Source organism: Phoenix dactylifera, chromosome 8, assembly GCF_051530095.1.
Source record: "Phoenix dactylifera cultivar Ajwa chromosome 8, Ajwa_hap1_PhDact_Kaust_v1.1, whole genome shotgun sequence".
Classification (NCBI taxonomy): Eukaryota; Viridiplantae; Streptophyta; class Magnoliopsida; order Arecales; family Arecaceae; genus Phoenix; species Phoenix dactylifera.
The window spans coordinates 1,121,916-1,145,763 of record NC_143197.1 but is presented as its reverse complement, the minus strand read 5'-3'; the positions used below and the strand labels follow the sequence as shown (position 1 = coordinate 1,145,763).

Sequence of the window (23,848 nt, the reverse complement as noted above, 5' to 3'; positions counted from 1 at the left end):
GGCAACGACGGCAGTCGCGACAATGGGATGCGGGGTGGTAACGAGAAAACGGTTTTCGCCCCCCATACCCCGCTTCTAAGCGATCAATTTTTCTTTCCCACAGGACACGCTCTCTATCCCCTTCCCACATTCTGAGATGGCGCGTCGAAAAGCATTTGTCCAGATAAAAAAAGAGAGCAAATAACTGAATGAGCATTTAAATATCAATACCAACCCCATTAACTTCTCATTACACAAGATACTCGAGATTGGAGAGACTTTTTTTTTTCCACATCTAGTGATGGAAAACCAGTCGGATCTGTTACATAAAGATATGTGGGGGACTTCAAACTCGAGACCGATTAAAAGCCAGAAACTTTGGCTTTTTTTAAAAAAAAATTAATGGCATCCTCCACCTAGATTAAACCACGCCTGTCCATGCTGAGATTCATTTGCTCGATTCACAAATGCCTTTGTAGTGAATTAATCCACGTCTGTACATGCTGAGATTCATGTGCTCGTTTCATGAATACCTTTCCATCAATATACATTAGCATATTCATGATTTAATAAATATCTCGGGGCTTGTTTCAACTAAATATATATTCAGCAAAAAAGGACTGTATCATGCAAGTGTAAACGAACAGTATTTCGAACATCCCATAAGCCATCACCTGTACAGCTTGCATAACCGAGTCAAAAACCTGCACAATTTGAAGTATTCAATTGAGCAGACTGAGGTAGGATAAAGCCATGCAATTCCAGTCACTGGACTGAAAACTGTCATGAAATTAGCAAGGCAAGAAATAGAAGGCCTAGGTGCTCTCTCTCAGGAAAGCGATGCATCATGAACTGACAATGACAAAATCACGCATGAAATCTGCAAGACAGAGGTCCATTCTCCACCAACAGTCGGCTCTCCAAAGATGATTTCAGTGTAAGATGGATAAGTGGAAGTGCACCTGTCAAACCTGTTTTTGCATGTCAGTTTTCGATTTAATCCCATTAAAAGGAAATTGTCGTCTCATTCTTTTTCTTTTTAAGCAGCAAAAAGAAAAAGCCTGGACCAACTACCATTCAAGTCGAAAAACAAGTTCAGAGGATGAAACATAGCCAAATTTTAATTCAAACCTTTGCAAAGAATTCATTTGAATGTTCTAATCAGAACCCCAAAAACTCATGGTTGTTTGCCGAAGCACTTCAGAAGTCTGATCAAGACCATGAGATGCCACCTATGCCATGTAGGAACTAAATTAGATATACAATAAGACTAATGAAGCACATGTACGAAAAACAATAATCTGAACAAAGTCGGTCGACAAAAAGATATAGAGAACCAAGTATCTTTAATTAAAAGCATAATACAAACAATCAGCAATATCTAGCCTCAGGGCTTTCAACCAGATCAAAGTTTGCTCTCCACTTATGAAATCATCATCACCATATATCATGTGAAAAACAGGCGTCAAATTTGCTCACCAAAAATGTAAGAGCTGCATAGCGCTCCTCGCTCAAATACAAAGGTTTTCCTCTTCTTATGTCATGATCCTGCACCCAGAGGGAGTATGGTGCACAAAGAAGTCAGTAAACAGAGAAAAGGAATGGGATACCAAGTGATGAGCAAATTCATCATGAGCCTGAGAGAACACTTGAAATGCTAATTGTCTGTGTTTGTACTCGTGCACATGTACAAAGCTATGCATCTGCAGTATTGGATAATGCAGTGTATTTAACATCAATGTAGAAGCCATTCAGTCTTGAAACTAAGAACTGTTCATGATACATAGTAGCATCACTTTGGCGATAACTTAACAATAAAAAACTAAAGTAATCCGACTATCTTTGATGCTCATGTTTCATCCATTTACAATTATTAAATTTGAATGTTAAGCTGATTAAGTCAAGCTCTTAATTTGAAATGCAGATCAATGCCTGCAAGGGAAGGAATCTTTGGCTTCAGAGACATGAATACCACCCACTCATGTATCAAAGAGGAAAGGGAGCAGAGCGGTGAGGTGTTGAAACTGTCAAAGCTATAAACTTCAGATTGAGTTTTGATTTTGAGAGGTACTAGTCAAATATACAACAATACCATATAGCATCTTTGAGACATAATTCTCTTGTCATAGTTTCAGAGCTGTAAAATAATCTAAAGTACCTCTTCACCAAAGGCATCCAGGTAGGGAGATGGCCAAAAGGCTTGCCTTGCAGATCTCTGCAATAAGATTGTGGTTCTCTGTAACCAAGACAATCATCAGTAATAAAGCTAAGAAAATGTAATGACCTTATGAATTCAAGCATTGACTACATAGACTTACCCTGACCAACAGAAAAACACCTACGCCAGAACCGCAGGCCATCGCATGATTTACGCATTTACTCGTCCTAAAGGGGTGAAATCAGCAATTTAGGTGGCGTATTTATGAAGCCACAGATATATAAGAGTAGAATGCAAGATAAAAGGAAATTATGCATAAAAACTATGTGCATGAGATTAAAAGAGTATTATACGAACCGGCAGCATGGCTTCCAGCTTGGAGAACATAATTTACCACAAAGCAAGCACAATGCAGGTTCATCTGGGATAGACTTGCAATCAGAGCACGGTAACTTTACATACCTGTTGCACCAATGTTATTAATTTAATGACCACCGATCATGTTGAGTTGAAAAATTAACAACATTCAATATCAAGTCTGCTTAAAAATATTTTAATCCTAACCTTTGCAAGAGATCCTGGTAAACCCGAGGTAATTGCATCAACTTAAAGGGAACTGCCGGAGTGGAAAATAAGACACCTCTATTTTTACAAACTCTGAACTTCTTGAGCAAATGCTCGCACCATCTTAAGGATAAAGCATGCACGACCTGATCCTTCAGAACCAATTCCAATGAGTGAATCTGAAACATATCCTCCAATTCCTTTATCCCGTTAAGCTCTACTGTAAGGCAGTTAGCAGTATCTAATGCATCACTGCTTGTATATAGATTCGATCCTTCCCATATACAAAAACTGCCATAGAGTGGGGCCAACCTTGAGGATTTTAGCAATTTCCAGAGTAACGCACATCTTCGTAGATAAGGAAATGTTAATTTACGGATCATATCCTTCGGATGACAAGAGGTATCAATATAGTTTGAGACAAAATACTGTCTAACAAGTTCAGATTCCACCATAGTCTTGGAAACATCATTAAGAAGGCAGTCACCAAAGCTCGATATGTCAAAATCATGTTTGCCATAGCATGTAATCAATGCCTGCAAAGTATCATGTCCTTATGTTTATATATACAAAGAAGAGAAATGAAAAGGTATTCAAAATAACCGTGCAGCCACAAGTTTTTTCCAGAACAATACTCTAGATTATATACCTGAACAACACAAACCGCATAGAAGAGATGCACAAAAGGGATGAAGAATTCGCTTGATGATATAAATGGAAGTGGAAGGCAAAAAAGGACAGCCATTAATGAAGAAAAAGGATCCTGAGCAAGGACAGGATCAGCAACTTGTTTCCAAAACTGAGTGTCGGGAAAGGCTTCTCCACTGTCAGCACATTCCAGCACAGAAGAGAATGTACCTGCCAAACACGAAATGAATTGGGGATGTAAAATCTGCATTTGCTTTGGTGCATTTGATGATATTATTCTATTAGTAAACTAAACGTTCCCCTTAGTTTTTGTATTACCAAAACTTTTTCTTGGAGCATATTAGAATACATACATAGAGAGATAGCAAATAATTACACTTATATTCTTTATTTTACTTTAGCATTAGGTTGAAACTAAAGTGTTTTAAAACCAAATTAGTCAAGACTGATCCAAAGTACAGATCCTATCACTGAGGAAGGTAGAGGTATCAACAAGAGGTCCCACTAAGCTTCTTATTGCTAAAATCTCAAGGTCCACAAAAGACTTAAGACTTTAAAGATAATGGCCAAATCTTCATAAGTACCATCCCTAAGGTGTGTCCTTGTGCTGAACCACTTCTTTTCTCAACAAAATCCTTGCCAAGGACCACCATCTTTATAGCAATCAAAAACATGTTATGTATTCAACATAAAGTGGCGGTCATCCCATGGGTCTCTTCAATATCTTAGGGCATGTTTGGATAATCCTGTGCAATCCAACAGGATTCATAAGAGCACAGGCCAGGCTAGGCCCATAGATAGTATTTAAAGGATTTTTTTCAGAGTGGGCCAGCCCGAATCCCATAGAAAGAAAAAAAAATGACCTTACCAGGACTTTTTTTTCCATCCAACAAGAATGGACTGGAAGAGGTCCAGTTGACATGGGTTGGGTTAAACCTCATATTCTATAATACTAAGCACAATCTATGCACATGGTTCATCCACCACTTTGTGTTTCTTCTTGCATCTAATCTGTCAAGCTTCACCAAGAATCCGGCATCATATGGGACCCTTTTCCCCAGCAAAACAGACAAATACACCCCCTAATTTCAGAAAGATAGGCAATCCAATTATTTGTTATCTTAAAATCCACAAAGAAGCAGCCATAGAAGTGAACATCACAAAATTCTCGTATTAGATCAGCAACTTCCATATACTACAAAAACCCATGATATAAGACATGCTAAATGTGCTTGAAAGGATGATTCTGCTCACAACCAGGTGATGTCGCCTAGTATCGCATAAATCTTCCTTCTTGACCATGCTCATCCATCAAAACTAATGCATAATACCTACCATGGTGCTTATCTGCTAGAATAGAACTTTCTTCAAGCAACTACAGAAACAAAATAGATCATCAAGACAATTTCTTTCATTTCCTACTGCAACATGAGAACATCAAATAGACCATCATCAAAAGCAAGCAAATAAGCAGCAAACTTTGGGTAGAATAAGCAAAGGGGGCACAACATGAACCACAGGGAAGTTGGATTTTCCTTCTAAATTAGATCACTGCCCTGAATCATTGCAATAACAAAAATAACTTCAAGAACAAAAAAAATACTCGCAATAGGAACCTGGGCCCATTATCCATTGCTAATAAACATCAACAGCCAGAACACTGAATGCTTACCTTCTTCCACGTATTTTAATAAATTACAAATTCTAAACAGCTTTGAAGACTATGTCATTCATATGCAACATATAGCATGGTTGATATTCACAAGGGCAGCGTTAAAGATCCACAAGAGGATAAAACCATACCTTTTGGCTTATCAACTTTTGATAAATTGTTATCCCCTGACACACCAGAACAGATTGACCCTGCTAGAAGTTGAATGCCTCTGAACCTCAGAAGCACTTCATGAGGATTTAAACTGCGAGCAGATTGAGCAACATGAAGTAGCAATGACGATATGAATCCACTAGAAGAATGGAGTTCACCATATAAAGATTCGAGGCAAGACTTTGAACCAGTGGAACACATGTTCAGCCTTGCACGGGCAGCAATTTCTGTAGATATAATAGAGTATTTAAGTGTGTCCCAGAGAATCGGAGAATGACTGAGCCGACCAGATGCTAACAAGCTACCATAACTGCGAGGATAATAGAGTGTAAACAATTTTTGAAGGGCGGGCTCCAGAGCTGGTTCTATGGTTTCCCTTGGCTTTCCAGAATAGGCTTCGAGGAATCTGCTCTGTCCAACCATTTTCGATGTGCTTTGAAGAATGGATAATGCAAGGGGAAGGCGTAAAATGCCACCAACCAAATCTGATGAGATTGATGATGTTATATTAGTCGGTGTAGCACCATTGATTGATATCCCCATCTTCCTCCAGGCATTATTAGAAGTACAAGGGAATGCAGGAAGGATAGAATTTGCAAATCTGCGACATACTGGGCAGAGTAACTCTCCCTGGAAAAAAGCAAAATATTAAGGAGAAGGTATGATAACAAGTCATGAAAATAATTGCAACACTATCACAACAGAAATATATCTTACCAGATCTGGGTCCACAATGTGGGCTCCCTCGAAACCAAGTCTCCTAATGTATCTGAAACATAGCAGGGAAACAGAAAGTATGAAGAATTTTCTTTTCAAGCAAAAGACGAGCAACAGTGAACTATCAATAACAAAGTTTCACTAACCCTATCAAATGAAATGAATTATATTATATAAGTGAGATAAGACTAAAATTAATCCAGTATAAATTTGACCTCTAAGAACTCAAACATGAGCTACATCTTGTATGTTTAAATCCAGTGCATGCTAGACATAGGACTTGGATCCTTGCCACACTGATATATTTCATCAGTATAGTATTTGATTAAAACTTTTATTAGTCAAAAACCAAAATAACATAAATCACCATACTTATAGATCTAAAATCTGACGTTCTTTCACAGACAGGTCCCGATAATTTAATCAAGATGACTGATTCTGTTATGATGCTGGTATCCTGATCTCATTTGCATTGATTTTGGTTTCTCTCCTACACATACTGTTTTCCTTCTCCACAAATTTGTTTTAAAAAACAATTAGTTGGAACAAAAGATAGTACATAATATGCAGTTTCCATGTGTGTTGGCAGGAAAGTTTCAGGCCAATTATATGGTCTTCTTTCACAGACACAACTTTCCTCTAGTTTAAGATTCTGTCAGTAAAACTTACAGAACAACTTATCAAACAGTCGGAAGACCCTAGCATCCTTGTATGGTTTGATATTGGGCAATATATGATTGAGAATGCTGAGGTACAAGAACTGCAAATGAGCACAGTATTCGCACCATTAGGAAGTAACGAGACACCAATTGGGATGGTACAGCTTTGTAGATTGAAAATGACACTTGCTTGGTTACTGGGAGCATCCAAGACCTGGATGTTTGCTTTCACTTAAGGAGAAAAGTATGATAACAGGGAGTAAAGAACAAAGAAATCTGCGAAGAGCAGTGTGAATAGGTATTTTTCTCAAAATAGATAGAAATGAAGCATGATTGACACATCAAACTCCAATTGATGGAATTTAGATCGTTCGATTGCCACCTTCATGATGGTCTCTTAATTATCGACAACTTAGCAAATACTTGTACTTTCTTATCTAGCTGAATGGTCCTTTAAATTAATATTCACAGTCATTATGCAAAATCTTCAATGGTCCTTGAATATCAAGAACTATTCTTAAGCATTCTTTTCCTCCTGTGCTTACTTTGCAGTGCACTAACATATGGATATATCAACTGTTTTATACCTATTTTCTTATTTTTAATGTTTGTAATTTTGGAGAGGCATATGGTAAATTGGCAGCCATACCATAGTGTTTAGGCAGATGCCACGTCAGAAAAAATTTAAAAAGTATACGTAAAAATTTAAAAAGTGTACATAAATTAGCATAAATTGCATGCGCGTGTGCGCGCGCGCACACAATATATTTGGTTCCCTAAATCAACTTTGTTCTGAAGACCCTGGTTTTGAATCTTTTCCAACAAAAACCAACAGTTTCTGACTTTGGATTCAAATTTTTACCAAAACTTATAGCTATTTTTGAAATTTCTCTTTCCTTGCTTCATCACCCCCAACAAAAAAAAGGCCACCAGAACCATGCAACAAGAGAGAAAAAAAGAAAAAGAAGCATGACCATCTTAAGCAGAAAATAATTTGCTAACTGCAAAAATATATCACCTACTAATACCATCTCGCTATTTCTCCCCTTAAATCTAGAGGAACTTCAGAAGTTTGACCTTCCTAATGTATGAGAAAAATATGCATAACTAGCGGGTCACATCCCCACCACCTAGCCTTTACATCTCATAACAAGTACCACACTTGTTTAGAGTTGTCTTGACTAGGAATTCAGCACCATTTTGTAAATATCCTGTAGAGTTCTTTTTCTTTTTGAAGGGAAAGGAATGCCGTACCTCACCTAGTGTCAACGGTATTACAAGTTGAAGGATGACCATAAGGCATTCAAATTTTAGAAGATCACCATAATTCCCTTAGACTGGAAGACGTTAATTGCCAAATATCAGACTTGACCACATTACAAAAAAGGATCTTTTAAGTTTCTCGATTCACTATGCAACCAAGCAATATAAATTCCCTACAATATACAGTTCTAGTGAACATACATATTGAATATCTATTAGGAAATAATATGTTATTGTGACTTTCCTTGTTAACATAAAGGAAAATACTAAGGGAGGTCATTTTGGTGTACTTATTTTTGGGGGGAGGGATTAGAAGCACCACAACTGAAGTGGTATTAATGTTCTTTTGGATGAAGGAGCGAAGCTTAGAACGCATAGTCATAATATTTTATAGCAGAGTTACCAGGAACCATCTATGGAAAAAGAAAAACTTGATATCCAAAATCATGATCGTTCAATGAATTGTTGTGTTATAAGATTAACTTCAGAATATAAAAACATGATGAACATTGCCTTCTCATATGTTGAACTCTACCCATAACACAGAGTAGGCAAATTTGTCTCATAAAGTATCTCTCTCTCTTTCTCTCTTTGAGATTAGGAGGGACTAACACCTCTTTTCTAACCTATATCCCGACTAAATCCCTCGAGGCTGACTCCAACCGGAATCAAATTTTTGCTCCACAAAGGTTGATACCATCCGAGCAAGCACTCAGTGGCAAATTTATCTCATAGAGTCATTCTTCATTTCCTTCCAAAAGAAGGATATCAATCATCAGATAAAAGAAACTTCACAAACAAATTCTGATTATTAAAAACAACTTCAGAAGTTAAATGTATTATTTGAAAAAAGAAAAGGCTGAAATGCCTATAGCAGATGAATATATTCTGACAGTCTGCATAGCATACCGTTGTTTCAAGGATGACAGATATCGATCATGACACTCCTGATGCACAACATGCCCACAAGAAGAAATATGAATCCCATCGCAATCGCTCGGGCCAAATCTGTTGAATTTAGCAGTTGAAGTAGGCTTTGGTGATACATCTGCAAGATGTTGCAGACCATACATGGAAGATTGACGTTTTGAAGTCTCTCTTGACAAATATGCAATGTACTCCCCAAGCACAGAACACTCTATGTTTCTACTTTTCTTTGAACCTACTGGAATGCATAAAGTAGAATGTGTCTGTTCACCATCCAGTGCCTCTGTATGGGATTCAATACTTCGTATGTCCTCTACAATACACCGATAGATTTCATCCTCCATCTCAAGAGACAATGTAGTGTCTGTGTCATTATCACATGATACAGTAGGCAGTTGAATATTTCTAATATCAGGAAGCTGTTCTTCAAAAAAGTCAATAATTGCATTACCCTCTGCAGGTTCTATATCAATGGATAAATCAAGGCCAGCATTCAGAACCAACTGTGCTGGACTGCTTGAGTCAGCACTAGATGGATTAAAAAGCCCTTCTTTTCCAAATGATTGTATCTTCTCATCTAACTGGCCTCCATCTTCCCACGTTGGTGGACCTCTCTCAACAAAAGTTGTAAGCCGAGATTTCTAATTTCAATGAAGTGTAAAAAAATGAAAGTACAATCAATAATGGAAAATAACGAAGAAAATCAGTAAAATATTGATGGCATACAAGTACTTGCTGATAGTTAAAAAGTGAAAATTATGTGAAGGCCTGCTAACCAGTATGTCTGAAGTAAATTAGCAGAAACAAATTCTTACCTGGAGAAGAATCAGGAAGCATAACGGACTCTGTGAATCTGGATCATGACAAAGGGCACAAAGTGGTGCTGATTCCTCAGAGACATGGTCAACTTCTGCAATTGATATTTCCTGCTTGGATATTGGAGCATCTGATTCATCACTAACCATGGACTTGAGGCTGGCAATAAATCTTGATTGCTCGGCTCTCATTCTTGCCTATAATATACCCAATGAGAAAGGAAGACAAGTAACACAAAATAAATAAAGTTGTCATGAAATAACAATTATTGATAAGTATCAACACGCTCAGATAGGATGAATTTCCTTGAGACAAAAAGGAGATGTTTGCATACATGCATCACCCCATGAATATTATTTGCAATATTTACTGCAAAGTTAAATGGCATATATGGATCGAACTAACGTCATGCCTGATTTTTCATACATTTGATATACATCATAGCTTCGCATCACCAATCAAATCAAATCCCAAATAAATCCTTTTAGATATATTGGTTTATTAAATATTACAGTGGCCATTTACATAGATCAAGGTTCATTGAACCGGTACCAACATCCGCAGTGGTTGGTGACCGGAACAGTATAGTACGGGTCCTTACCGTATCATTCCGAGGCAAAACGTAATTTTTTTTTGAATTTTTTGAACTGAAGTCTGCAAATGATAATGTCGACTTCATATATAGCAACTCAGCAAACTATTTGCCAATTTCAATTGAAAAACGGCAAAAAAAATATATAGGATCCCTTGTTTCGTTTTAGAACAACGGAGCCCTGATTTGAGACAAAACAAGAGGGGCTTCCAAGCCCTCTCTCGCTCTTTCCAAGCGGCGGGAGAGTCTTTCTCGGCCTCCCTCCCTCTATATCTCTTCTCCTCTCTCTCCTTCTTCCTTCCTCACCTGATTTTTCGAACTGCCAGTTCACCCTCAGTACGAGGCGGTTCGGAGCAGTACAACGAATGCAATTATAGATTATTTAGTCATGTAACATCACGCATCACATGAGAGACAATAACATATTGCAATCATGCATAAAATAGCCAACACTCATTTCTCTATAACAGCAGCATAGAAAACTGTTTCAAGAATAATACAAGTGTCAGTACTTATTGTTACAATGAAGTTTTTGAAAAATGTATAATCCAATGATGCAACAACTTGGAAATCAAAAGACAGTCTACACAGTTCCTCTTGGTTGATAACCTGAGAAAGATTTGCAAATCTTTTCCTGGTTTAGAGACACAAGGTCTGAGAATAGCAGGCTACAACAGATTTTGACAATTTACAAATTGAGTACAGGTGAAATTTTTGAGTATCTCATGAAAGCTTCTTAGAGGGAATACACACAGCTACCAGAAACTAGATGTGCAGGTTGACAACTCTACATATATATAGCTCATGACAATTCTCTTTTTTAGAAGTTAGTAAACAAAGTAAACAAAAAGTTAAATTTCCTCAATCACCTAAATGATCTTCCTCATGTCTTTCACCTTCAGGGACTTTTCCTTCAAATGTCCCAAGGAAACAATCTTGCAAATGACAGTCTCAAAATCAAAATGCTGAATTCAGCGTAACATTTTTAATTTCCAATGAGCACTTAGAAAGCATAATCATTCCTATCAAGTTGATAAGATATGACACATTTCCATGTAATTTTGCATAGTTATGGCACAAAATCTTTTCAAAGAAAAGGTGAAGGACTACTCAAGCTTGGAGGGCTGAAAGAAATACATAAATTAAACCCTAAAGTAGTTAATCACATCAAATAGTTAATCCCGGGGAAGGAAACAAGGCAACAAAATCTTACCATAATAGCAGCTTGATGCTCTCGTGCTTTTGCCCTACGCTCCACAGTACCAGAAGCTGATGCCAAATTATGCATGGTACTGTCAGGAAACTGCTGAAGCATTCGACAAACCATATCTGGCGCCAGTTGCTTCAGGGCACCCATGCAATCAGTACTCAGCTGAGCAAACTTCTTCAATAAATTCTCAATCAGAGAAGCAATATCACACTGCCTTGTCTCAGAAATACCCTTATCATTTTCTTCCTTATGCTTCCTCATTAACGAAACAAGCAGTGACAGCAAGCTTTGATTCTTCCAGAAAAATGACTCATTAGAGGCACTCACATTAAATCCTTCACAAGCATACGTCAAAAGAGGAAAAGAATCTTCTGCTCGATGAGAAAAACTCATGCATGACTGATTATCACGACTCTGTGAATCACATATATCTAATGCTAAAGAGAGTAAGTGCAATGCTGTTATGAGAACACCATCAGGAGCTCGAGATACTGGTGACATCTCTGTGAAAACAGAATAAAATAGAACCGCACGAATAATTTCAAGAACTGCTTTTGATGTAGCAATTCTAGAAATTGTAGTCAATGGTTCAAAGATAGCAGTCCATCGAGGGAGCTGAACATTAAGTGCAGAAACTTTGCAGAACCGGAAATATCTCTCCTCTGCAACCTGTAAATCCCTAGAATTCCAGCGGGGATGATACAGATCCAACTCTATCCAGGATGCTTTACGAAGAGAATATTTACCCTGAAACACAGGCAGATATCAGTTCAATCTTAATTGATTACAGATCAAATTTTAGACAGGGCAAACATATACCACAACATGGACCACACCTGCTTCATGCCAGAGGGATTCGAATACACTGCAAGCATATCAACAACATTTTGAAGCTGATCACTCTTTGAAAGATCACGAGGAAGAGCTTTTACCAGCTGGCTATGAGTAGCATCTCCAATAGCTAACTTACATACCAATTCTCTCTTCAAATTTTCAACTAGAGAAAATCCAGAAAAACGCCGTTCTTTGACTATTTGTATGATGAAAGTGAGCATTTCCTGTACCAGAACTGGCTCATACCTGAAAACAATGTTTTCCTTGAGGCATGTTACTAAAAGATCTGTTTAGAACATACACACTCGTGTGCATGCACACACCTTTTTTTTCCAAACTCTAGAATAACTGGTTAATAAAAGCACCAAGCAAAATTCAAATACGAAGGTTCTGTATTATAGATCAAAGTTTCAGTAAGTAAATACAGCTGTCCTAAGAAGTGCAATCTTTGTCCAAGAAGTTCTGCTGCTCTGTCAAAATGCCCATAGGAACGGTTCTACCATGCAATATGAACAGATAAAAATCCAGAACAGAAACAAACGGTAACTTATTGCTTCAACCCATGCAGCAAAAAATAATTCTACATACTAAGGGACACACATGCGCAAGAAAACATAGTTCCTAAAACCATTCCCTGCGATATATTTAGGCACTAAAAGCTTTTGATATAAAAAAAGTCTTCTGATTTTTGTTCATTATACAATCCACTTAACTTTCAATTCTAAAATATTTTGACTCTAGTAAGGAATTTCTGTGCCAAAAAAGGAAAAAATCATAAACAAATTTCTGGAATGTAGACATACAGGGCACAATGATATTCAACAAAAATGGACCTGATTCATATACTGGAATTGTTACAAACACTTGTTATGATCTAATGAAAATCTACCACAACCATGAGAAGATTGCAAACTTCAATGCCCCAAGATTCATGACAGCAAGTTAAAGGTACTTCCACTAAATTTCCCACTTAAAAAAAAGTATTTGAAATCAAATTAGACTATAGAACACAGTGCTGTTCAAATAAGGTTGGAAGAAAGCTGCTTTGAAATTAGGTTTTACTTTGGAAGGAAAAAGGTTTCATCAAAAATTATAGCTGGGGGAAAAAAATCAATTGCCAGGGGGAGGGAGGGAGGGAGCTAGAGTGGGTGGGGAAGAAAGTAGGGTGTCAAGGGCCCGATTGCTGCCAGATTAAAAAAAGACCTCTCAAGATCTTTTTTTTTTTCAATCCCATGGGACTGGGCTGTGACCCCCTGTGGTATCTTTCTCCGTTCTCCCGCTCCTTCACTTTCTCAGCCCCCTCCCCCAACTGCTCTTCCTCTCTGCCAAGACTGCCAGATCTGGCAACCTTAGCAGACTGTAAATGACCTTAGTGGCTTGTTAGTTTTATAACTTGATAATGCTCAAAATAAAGACATGACGAACAACGTAAATCATATAGCAGATTTTCAATTTGGGGGAAAAAAAAAAGGACAGTTCTCAACCCCCATATTCATGCCCCTTCCACCTCCACACCCCCACTCCCCCGGCGCAAAGGGAAGGTGGAGGTTTGGTACAAGGATTTTTATATCACATCAAAAATTAATTAATATCTTCAGTAAAAACAACCTTGAAACTTTCAAGATAAGTTACAAAGTTTGCAAGTTTAAGGTTACCGGCATAGACAAAAGAGGACGGGTGTTAGGAGTTACTAGCCCAATCCTAGAAAGATGGATTTTCATAATCCACAAACCTCCCTCCCTCCTGTACACGCCAATTAATAATACTGTAAACTACCAATAGTTACAGAGTTCGGAAAGAAAAAGGAAAAAAACAACTAGATAGGTCAACCAGAATCTGACACCACCAGATCCCCTCATAAGTCACCATCACATATTGCAGAACCACTACCATTAATAATTACAACGTACGGAGGAAATAAAAGAACAAAATAATTTGATTGGCCTGAACCTGTATGCATAGCCACCCTCCACTCCCTCAAAAAATAAAGAAATCCTGTATTGCAGTACCACTACTAATAAAAATTGCAACAAATTTTTAAAGGGTAAAAGAATCTTCAATGCTGTTTTTATCCTCAAATCTCAAGGCTAACTTAAAGCTTTTGCAGCCCTTGTTGACGTTCAAAAGATCCCATCGCTAGCGAACAAATGATTCCATTCAAACTTTTCTTCCTTTGTGCCAAGGAATCCATTGCCAACATTAATGATCAGAGTACATATGTAGTTATATTGGCCATGGCCACCCAAAACATCAACCAACATATAGCCATACAAAATTTTTCAACATTCTCGAGCCACAGCCATGCTCAGTATATACAACATAAATTTTCCTACCTTGGCTAGCAGAGCATATGATAGCAAATTTAACCATTTCTCTCTATTTTTCTGAATTATTTTAGTTCCCTCTGTTTTTAATTATTTTATTTTTGTAATTCAACCGAATTATCGCATCAAATGTACTACAGCATCCAATTGAGATGCGGTACTAATTACTGACCACAATCACTCTGGTGCTTGATACCATGATTCTCACTCTTGTTCTGACCACAATCTCAAAACTTGTAGGAACATGAAACTGGCAGCAGATGCCTCATTATTAGCTTTGCTTTTCTCTTTCACCAACAAAAATGTGCTACAGGGCATTATCACAAATTTGTGGCATACATGCATGAAATGAACATGACTAAACTTAAACTCGGGAAAAAGAAAGACAGTAAATGCACATTTTGACATGTCGACATGCCAACATGGAGATACTAGATACTCACTCATTATGTTCTGCCAGATTCAGAGATGTATAATTTGATAATCCATATCTTTCTTGAATCCTCCTAACAAACAACTCTGGAGGAGCTAAAGCAGCACAGCACTGTACCAAAAATAGATCAGATTCTAGCCCTTGTTCCAACCTAGAGAGTAAGAAAAAAGTGAAAACCTCAGATTAGCTTACTCAAGATCTCATTCTAACAGTAAATTCAATAAAATTCATTATAAGCTCACCATCGCACAGAACGATAGCACTCAGAACTAAATATGGCAGCATCACCATTTTTACGCCACATGCCTGCGCGCACTTGAGCACAAAATACTCTTAACCTTAGCGGATGCTCCATCACAAAAGCAGAAAATCCATAAGGCTGTAAACTACCGAAAACCTGCCGAAAAAATTCTTGGTGATATGCTGACGTAGGTAGTGAAGAAAGCACAAGTGCCTTCTCCAACTTTTCAGTTTCACCATAGCAAGTTTTCATTGCTATTCTCAATAGCAACGAAAGCAAACGATGTAGAGGAATGTGAAAAGATATCTCCTGTGAACTGACATCATAAACTATATCAGGCCAGTTAGCCATATTCAAGATACCCAATGCTTCCACTTCGGTACCAAGGTCTATCTCCAGAAGACTATCATCTGACAATCCACTCGTAGAAGCATGATCAGAAGACATGTCAGTGGTGCCATCAACATCCATCGAATTACCACCAGTTATACCATGAATAAGCGGATCCTTAAGCCTCTCATAATGCTCGCTAGGGGTAGGCACTTGGGCTGCATCCATATCCTCCCTACACACAGATGTCCTGTAGACGTTATTACTGTTCGCGCCCTTCTTTTTTCTAAACAACTTCTTTCTCAAAGTCAAGAGATTATAACCACTGCTACTAATAGCATCAGGACCAAAGGAATTGTTCCTCCGAGCAATTTCTGGTTCCAACCAACCCTCCATAGATTTTAGGCATTCAAAAATCAAAAATATGGCAGGAGATGGAATAGACAGGCAATTCCGTATATCAACGTTTACATCATGATATTGCAATCCAGAATCCAATCTGCTGCTTCTGCTGCTTAAACTACATGCAGAGCTTTCTTGAGAAAGTCTTCCCACTTTTGCATGGCGCACACTATCACTGTCATTCAAACCTTGTACTTCCATAACATCCTTCATTTCCTTGGACTCGGCAAAAGAAAATGCTCCTTGCACCAAAAGAGTATGGACATTGCCAATACAGTGTCCCAACACAAATGGTGCATCCAGACTTTCATTTTCTTCTTCTGTGTGAATACTTGTAGCTCTCTTTAGAGCATCCATGCCTTGTACGAGGCTTAAAAGTTTGATCCAAGTTCTATAAATATCAGGCCGCTCATGAGTAATATATTTGAGAACCTCCTCATGGCTCATAACATACCGTGTATCTTCAACCAGACGAATTGTGGTTCCATACATATTTGCCCATTTATTTGCCTGCAAAAGTTTTGCGATCAAATTTCACAATGATTCAAGAGAATGACAAGAATATCTTGAAGAACATAACAAATTGAAGACCCAGTTGTCATGTGTACTGGTAAGAGTACCACATCCTTGATTAATCTCACAAGCAAGTTAAGTAAATTTTGATCCTTAACAAGTAGCAAACAAAACTTTCACAGCAAGGCTATTCAAATGACAATAAAGAATAAATTTGGGAGTGATGCTGTAATATTGGAGAAAAATGCATCGTTATCTTACCTGTAAACTATTATCTTCTCCACAACAAGAAAGAAAAAGGTCCCTCAAGCATCCCAGAAGTACAGCCAACAGATTCACCTCCCGTACAAGTCGTGGTGTCAAAGTAGGCACTGTGAATATTTGCACAGAGAAAGTCGATAATAGCGGATACTTTTCAAGCATTGAATCACTACACTCTTTAATGATTTCATTTACAGTAATTGGATAGTATCTTGTGAAAGCTTTTGCAAACTCATACTTAAAAAGAGGTTCCCCCAGCAATTTTAGAAGCAACTCATGAAGCTTTTTCACAACATCCGTGTCCAAGAACCTCTCCACCCTCGCAAGAACATCTAATAAACCAATACACTGAAGCATTCTTCTTGAGATGAAATTAAGAAGGCTTTCACTACATTTGCAAAAGTCAAGCAACATATCAACAACTGCAGAAGTTAACTCATTTGCAACCTCAGGACATGCATCTTTGTGGTCACCTTCTCTGAGGAGCCTCAGAAGCTCCGCTAATGAAACCTTGTCCTTCCAACACACTAGAAGAGCATCCAGAACAGGTCCAACAGAATTTGCTAACTCCTCAGGGAGAGGTTGGAACTGTTCTGATCCTTTATGCTTTGAACAGAATCCTTCGCGTTCCCAGGCAGTAATATCTCCACAATCGCAGCATCCACCTCCAGTGTACATAATCGAGTAGTCATGATCTTTGTGATTGCCATTCTGGAAGCATGGAACACATATTGCACAGGTTGGGTCATGCTCACATGTTCGGCAGCGGTAAGCCAAATCATTTCGTCCCCAAACAGCCCCACACACAGCACGTTGGCCAGCAGCTTTCTGAGCCAAATCCTGCAGAGTTGCCTGCGGTTCACTCTCAAACATAAGCCATTGTAACCACAACATGCTCTCACCAAACTCATCAACATTTATGCAGCTGGAGCTTCCTCCAGACTCCAACTTAGATGACTTCTGAGGCTCAGATACGTGGATATCAGTTGGTAAGATGGCAGACACAATCTCCTGAACAAAGGATTTGTTTTCCTTCACAAAGTTCACGAGTCCCAGTTGAAGCTGTTCGAGCCGATCCAGGGGAACCCCTTGCCGAATTAGTCTCTGGAAATTTCAAACGCTAAAAATATTATTACATTAAACAGAATTCATAGACGAACCCCAAGATAATGTGAAATAATAAACACGCCATTGGAAATTCAAGAATACAGATTTTCTTTAAAAGATAGTATGAACGTTTAATGCATTGGTGGAATAGGGCAGACGAATAGGGCATTTCAGTAAAACCCATTAATATTTCTCAATTGAACTCGGTTCTACATTTCGTGCATTACCATTAATATTGCAGCTAATCTCCACATAGCACAGTAATTTTTAGTGGGTTCCCACGTAAGTCGGAAAAAGCTACTTTCTTTCGACTTTGTTCCCCAAAAATATGAAAGGAATTAAATAAAAAAGGAAAAAGAAGATCGCACAGATCGTTATCTTAACTCGTATGTTTTCATGCAAATCGCCTCTCAAAATCGAAAACGCTATTCCGAAGCAACCCTTACTAATTGCGAGGAAAAATAGACTGAAATCAGCGAAAAAAATAAGCGGAAGAAGGAAAGAAAGAATCTTGACGGCTAATAACCTCCCCTCAATCCCCCTTAAATCTTTTAAACAAGAAAAAAAATAGAGAGAGACAAATAGATGATGAAGTCGTGCCTCGACGATGCGATCCCGGGGGGACAGCGGGGGATTCCGCTCTGGCGGTGAATCGACCTCCATTCCAGCCATGAGCCGCAGCCAATTCGCGCAACTCCAGCAGATCCCTCTCGAGCTTCCTCGCCCCAGGTTTATGGACGCGGATAGAGATACTACAAGGAGAGAAAGAAAGTGGTCTTGGGCTTCTCCCTATCTAACAAACCCTAGCTTTTTCTCTCTTTTTTTCTATATTTCCGGGAATGAAAGAAAGGGGTCATGGGCTTCTCCCTCCCTAACAAACCCTAATTTTTTCTCCGTTTTTTTCCTACGGTTTCGGGAATCCGAGATCTTTCCTTACCCCTTTTCCTCTGCAACTCAAGAAGGCGGTGCGATCTTGCGTTTTGATAGCACAACGCCACCGCCTTCTTCCCTATCCGGTATTTATTCGCCCCGAACCGACTTGCTGCTACGGCCAGCGTTCCAACGTCTCGAACCCTCGCAAGGAACCCGCTGATGTATAAACTCCTCTTTTGCGATAGATGCACGCCGCTTTTCTTTTGTTTTGACTTTTTTCTCTATTCCAGTAATAAGGTGAGAGAAATGTGGACGCAAGAAGAGAGAAAAATGTTTTTAGGAGCAGGAGAACATCATATAAATTGATGCACGCAAGTTAGACCTGCATACATAAAAACGTATGTAAATATACATAAAAATATAATAATAATAATTGTTTGATACCAAATAATATTAGATTATATCTTTATCAACACCAACTAGGATGGGATTTCTTTTTGTTTGCTGAGACTTATGAGATTAATTATAGAAACATGGAATGATGGGTATTTTCACCTAACACGACAGTAAGTAATCGACTATAACTATTTAAATTATTATACAATTGTATAAAGCAAATGTGACAACTAAAACTCTGGAGCTCATTTCGCCCATATGATTTATTTTTCTTCTAAACATTAAACTTATATATAATATCTAGAAATCGAGGAAGTATGTACGTTTTTTATCTAAGCCAATATTAGTGAGCTCAAAAAACCTTGCATATGCACTTAATACGCACCAGGAGATAATTCTTTGTGTAATATTTTCAGTGTATTATTTCAAGCTATAGCATAGATCGAAAGTGTATTCGAGTCTTGAAAATGATAATATTTTATTTTTGTTATTACGAGCTATGATTTTGTAATACGAAATGCTCGATTGCGATAAATTTTTGAAATTACAAAATCACAAATTAAATAATTTAATTGTGAGTTAAAATTCTCGAAATCAGCTTTCTTTAAACATTCGGATCTCCAAATCTCTCCATTCACGAACCACCAACACATATTATCTTAAAATCTTTTAATATTCAAATATTTCAAATAACGTAAAGTTATTAAACTAAAAGCTCCAAACAAAGCCTAATAGAATGGATGGAAAAAAAAAAAAATTATTGCGTGTATCAGCAGACATGTGCACAAGGAATTCGCTTGAGTGCAGGAGGAGCATCTTAAGACACTGTTTTCCAGTTGCCCACTTTGCAGTTGGCCTCGTTCACCTGATAAAGGGCTAAGTTTGGCTCTCAAGTGGCATCCATGAGACTTAGATGAGTTTTCCTATTTGCCTTTTTTTTCTTTTTTTTTTATGTGTGTGTGTGTGTGTGTGTTGAAAGAGGAGCGAGCGCCTAATAGAACAAAGCATGACAGAGTTTACAGATTACAAACTTTCCAGCAAAAGATTAAACAAACACCTATTATATATATATATATATATATATATATATATATATATATATATATATATATATATATATATATATATATATATATATATATATATATATATATATATATATATATATATATATATATATATATATACACCATCATAGTTCACTGCAACAAAACAAAGGACAACTTCCCAACCGCGGCACCTAAACAACCAAAGGCATTTGCAATTTATACACTACCTGAATGGCCCAGTCCAATTTTAGATTATTTAAAAAAAAAACATATTTTGATCCCTCAATTGTTGCAAACATCTTCTCTAACTCTCTCTTAAAATGTTTCAATTAGATTCCTCAACTTTATTTTCATTGCAATTCATCTATCTCCCTTAAATAAAATTATGACCATCACAGGAGTCCTCAACATTTTTAAAATTTTCTAATATAGCCGTTGTCCCAAAGAGAAGAAGCCCCATCTGTTGCAGGTTTCGATTGAGCTGTCCAATTTAGCACCATTAGCGGCGCCATAAGAGGAGGGGAAGAGTACCATAGACTTAAACTAGAGATTAAGGAGGTTGATTGAAGCATTAAAGGAGATAAGGTCTCTGTGCAAACAGCTGAAAGTTGAGAGGGACCAACTATAATTTTCTCATAAGAAAAGATTATGTACTTACTTGCTTGGATTTCCTTTTTTTATTGGATAGGAATGACCTTGCTTTGATTAGAAAACGGAATAGAAGAATTAGAATGTGGGAAACCAAGTTGGCATCTGCCATGATCCAATCACTAACAAACATCATAATATGAGATACTTGAGCAATTAAAACTCCAAGGCTCACCTGCTCGGACGTCAACTAAAATCTACCTACCAGGAAACAAGTGCACGCTTGTTCGACCTGATGAGGCCGAATATATTCTGCTTTAAATGTCCATATATTCTCGCGGAAAAAAGACGCTCAAATTGACCCAGGCCAAGTTGGTGGCAGAAATAAAAAGGAACAAAAAAAGACCATGGAGGTGCTTGAGAAATTTCTTGATTGCTTTCTAAATTAGCATAAGCTAGATCCTCATAAAAAATATCCAATAACATTAAACTGGGCGATGACTTCAGTTTCTGTACAATTTTAGTTTTAATTATCAATAATTAGTAGTTATTGAAAACTATTTTTCTCAAAAAAAAAGATCAAATAAAATTAAAATATAAGTAACATCATGTAATATATTAGCAACAATGCTTAGAGGTTTGTACCATAACCGTCAGCTTACGCCAGAAAACATTGCGCGAAGCCCGTAGTATATCATTCTTTGGACATGGATAGAAAAAGGATGCCTCAGTGGATGATGGTCTAGAAAACATTGGGCGCTCTTAGTGCATCATTCTTTGGACATGGATAGAAAAGGATGCCTCAGTGGAAACAATCTTATCATTGCGTCGGCCTGTCCTTCTCTTTCTTTTTTTTTTTTCCCAGGCATAGGTAAATATAATAATTTGGCTACTAAAGAGAACACGAAAGCTTGAAGAGAAAGGGCAATAAAGAAGGAGCCCGGCCAAAAAAAGTAGAAAAAATAATAAAAGATAGAGGTGAAATAGAGGCATTTTTGACTCGATGGATTTTATGTCGCAGCTTGCTTGCTGATGGCTGAGGCTGCAGCAACCAGTCAGAGGATAATGGCTAAAAGCCTTGGCAACGAACGCCAACGGCGAAAATGGCAAAAAGAAAGAGAAAAAACATGAGAGAAAATAGAGACCCCGTAACTACCACTGCTAAGTGAGGTCCAAGACACATGTAACAGTGTCTTTAGGTCCGGCTTTTGCTTTTGGAGACTCAAATGGATATAATTTATCTAGAGAGCATTGAGACACGTATGGTAGTATTTTTTCCCTTTTAAACATATTCTCCAATGGAAGCAACAACCAAGACTTGAATCCAAGAATACCCGACCAAAATTAGACTCTAGAATCCCGTTCATATAGGAAAATGCATTCCTCGTCAGACATTGTTTAGAATCCCCAAAGGCTTCATTAAAACACACCAACGGGCAAGTTCTTCTTCACCTACACATCCTGCAAACTTTGACCTAATCAAGAGAAAAAATGAAACCACGTTTAAATAATGACAAATTGCATAAGATCATCTTTTTACCTGCAACAAAAAGTATGGCTTTGGGCACTCCGAAGTGATAGAAATCTAAAAAGAAAAGTTAGAACTCAGGTTTCCCAGAAAAAATTTCTCACTGATTTTTTTTTTTTTTTGAAAATATGGTGCCTGAAAAAATGTCTTTAGCATGTTTGATTGATCATAAAAAATAACACATCTCCGAGTAATTTATGTTTGATTGAGCATCTACTTTTCTGAGAAGTTGTATAAAATATCTATTATATTCTTAATAAAAAATAAAAATTTTATCTATAAATTTTGATGATTTAAATATAATTTTGAAAAAAAATACAATTTCTAACTAATAAAAAAATAGTTTTTTCATATCTCTCATAAATTTTTCTTTTCCATAAAATATAAAAATCTTATTTCTATAAAAATACTATTTTTTCATCTCTCTTCTTTGAAAACTTCAACCAAATAAAAAGTATTTTTCTATTTTTTCAAATCCTCCAAAAAAAAAAAACTTTAAAAAGATTAGTCTAAAGTGACAACAGACAAAAAAAATAAGCCACCTGCCGCACATTTTTCCTTGCTCGACACTGTGGAGGGCTACCTCAAAAGGATGCCACCAAACAGAAAGCAAAACAAGTAGCTGCCGGATCAAAAAATGTAGGCCTTCCCTAAGCAAACAAAAGATATTAAAAAAAAAAGGCCATAAAAGCGCAAAATCTTTGCCACGGTGCAGCTGGAGTAAAAAACTTTCCAGTTGGCACCAAAGCAGCATCAAGGCCCAACATGTAAGTAAACTTCATGCATGGATTCATAGGAATTTGTCCATGCTTTTAACATGCATAGAGTAATTCCTTGCGGAATGCATTGATACCTAGTGGAGCTAAGATGCGTACGAATAATGTCCAATCCTTTGCAAAAGGATCAAAGATAGTAAGGACCAGAATTAACCAGAAACTAAAAAGAGTAACCGAGCACAGCACCCAAAAAAAAGCAGCAGAAGAGTGAAAGCCATTGAAATAAAGTTACAAGGAAAGTGCATGACACTTCATTTCAGTGCCATCTAACACCAACCACAGCCTTTATATGGAAGCCTGAAGGAATCCAAGTTCAACCTAGGTAATGTCCCTCTAGAAGGGACCCCGATGGAATATGTTGTTCATCACCTAGCAAACCAATCAATCATTTCAGAATGTAATATTAAATCACAGACTGCCAAACCGTTCCAACATACAGTAATCAGTGGGCACAGAAGCCACCTTAGCATGCAAAGCTCATCCCCATCTTTACCTCTGGATGCCTCTACCAGTATAAATCACCCACAAAAAGTGTCCTGTCGACATGCCCTAGAAGCAACATATGACCTTCGAAATCATTCAATGTGACCTAACCAAGGAGCTGATCCACCTAAGCATCAACCGTCAATAATATAATAACTTAAGACCATCCAGGGAGAACAGTTAGTGCAAAAAGTACGTGATTACAAGCCATGAGCCAATAGCAGTATAGCACTAAGGTATTGAATCACAAATTCTCACTGCAGTCACAATATGCAAAATGCTTACCTCCAGAATATCTATTTGGCCACAGCATCCACAGCAATGTCTCCTTGTCAAATCCCTGCACTCCGCA

At 37.6% G+C, this 23,848-nt stretch overlaps 1 protein-coding gene across 6 annotated transcripts; it reads right to left on the bottom strand.

The window, feature by feature from the left end:
- Positions 1 to 564: 564 nt before the first annotated feature.
- Positions 565 to 18,943, bottom strand: LOC103703591 (E3 ubiquitin-protein ligase PRT6-like). 6 transcript variants are annotated; one of them, XR_015967711.2, is made up of 20 exons: positions 18,404 to 18,908; positions 16,697 to 17,800; positions 15,192 to 16,432; positions 14,960 to 15,100; positions 12,195 to 12,438; positions 11,362 to 12,105; positions 9,556 to 9,753; positions 9,192 to 9,381; positions 8,723 to 9,104; positions 5,892 to 5,943; positions 5,153 to 5,804; positions 3,351 to 3,559; positions 2,702 to 3,237; positions 2,495 to 2,599; positions 2,298 to 2,364; positions 2,138 to 2,215; positions 1,459 to 1,527; positions 1,111 to 1,211; positions 837 to 950; positions 565 to 683 (listed from the first exon to the last, which is right to left on the bottom strand). XR_015967711.2 is itself a non-coding variant. In XM_039124169.3 (19 exons), exons 1-18 carry the CDS (start codon positions 18,473 to 18,475, stop codon positions 1,137 to 1,139), a joined length of 6,159 nt encoding a protein of 2,052 aa, XP_038980097.3. In that variant the 5' UTR covers positions 18,476 to 18,927; the 3' UTR covers positions 565 to 950; positions 1,111 to 1,136. The 6 variants fall into 6 exon arrangements, 4 of the variants coding, with proteins under 4 accessions (XP_038980097.3, XP_026658922.4, XP_038980098.3 ...); XR_005510901.3 differs by having other exon boundaries at positions 8,723 to 9,381; XM_039124169.3 differs by having other exon boundaries at positions 565 to 950; positions 18,404 to 18,927.
- Positions 18,944 to 23,848: the final 4,905 nt, after the last annotated feature.

Coding starts and splice junctions, on each gene's coding strand:
- LOC103703591 (XM_026803121.4), bottom strand. CDS start 18,475: ATGGCTGGAATGGAGGTCGATTCACCGCCAGAGCGGAATCCCCCGCTG. Junction 15,101..15,191: donor TGCTATCGTTCTGTGCGATG/GTGAGCTTATAA, acceptor CTTACTCTCTAG/GTTGGAACAAGGGCTAGAAT. Junction 3,560..5,152: donor AAAAGTTGATAAGCCAAAAG/GTATGGTTTTAT, acceptor CGTGTTTGGCAG/GTACATTCTCTTCTGTGCTG.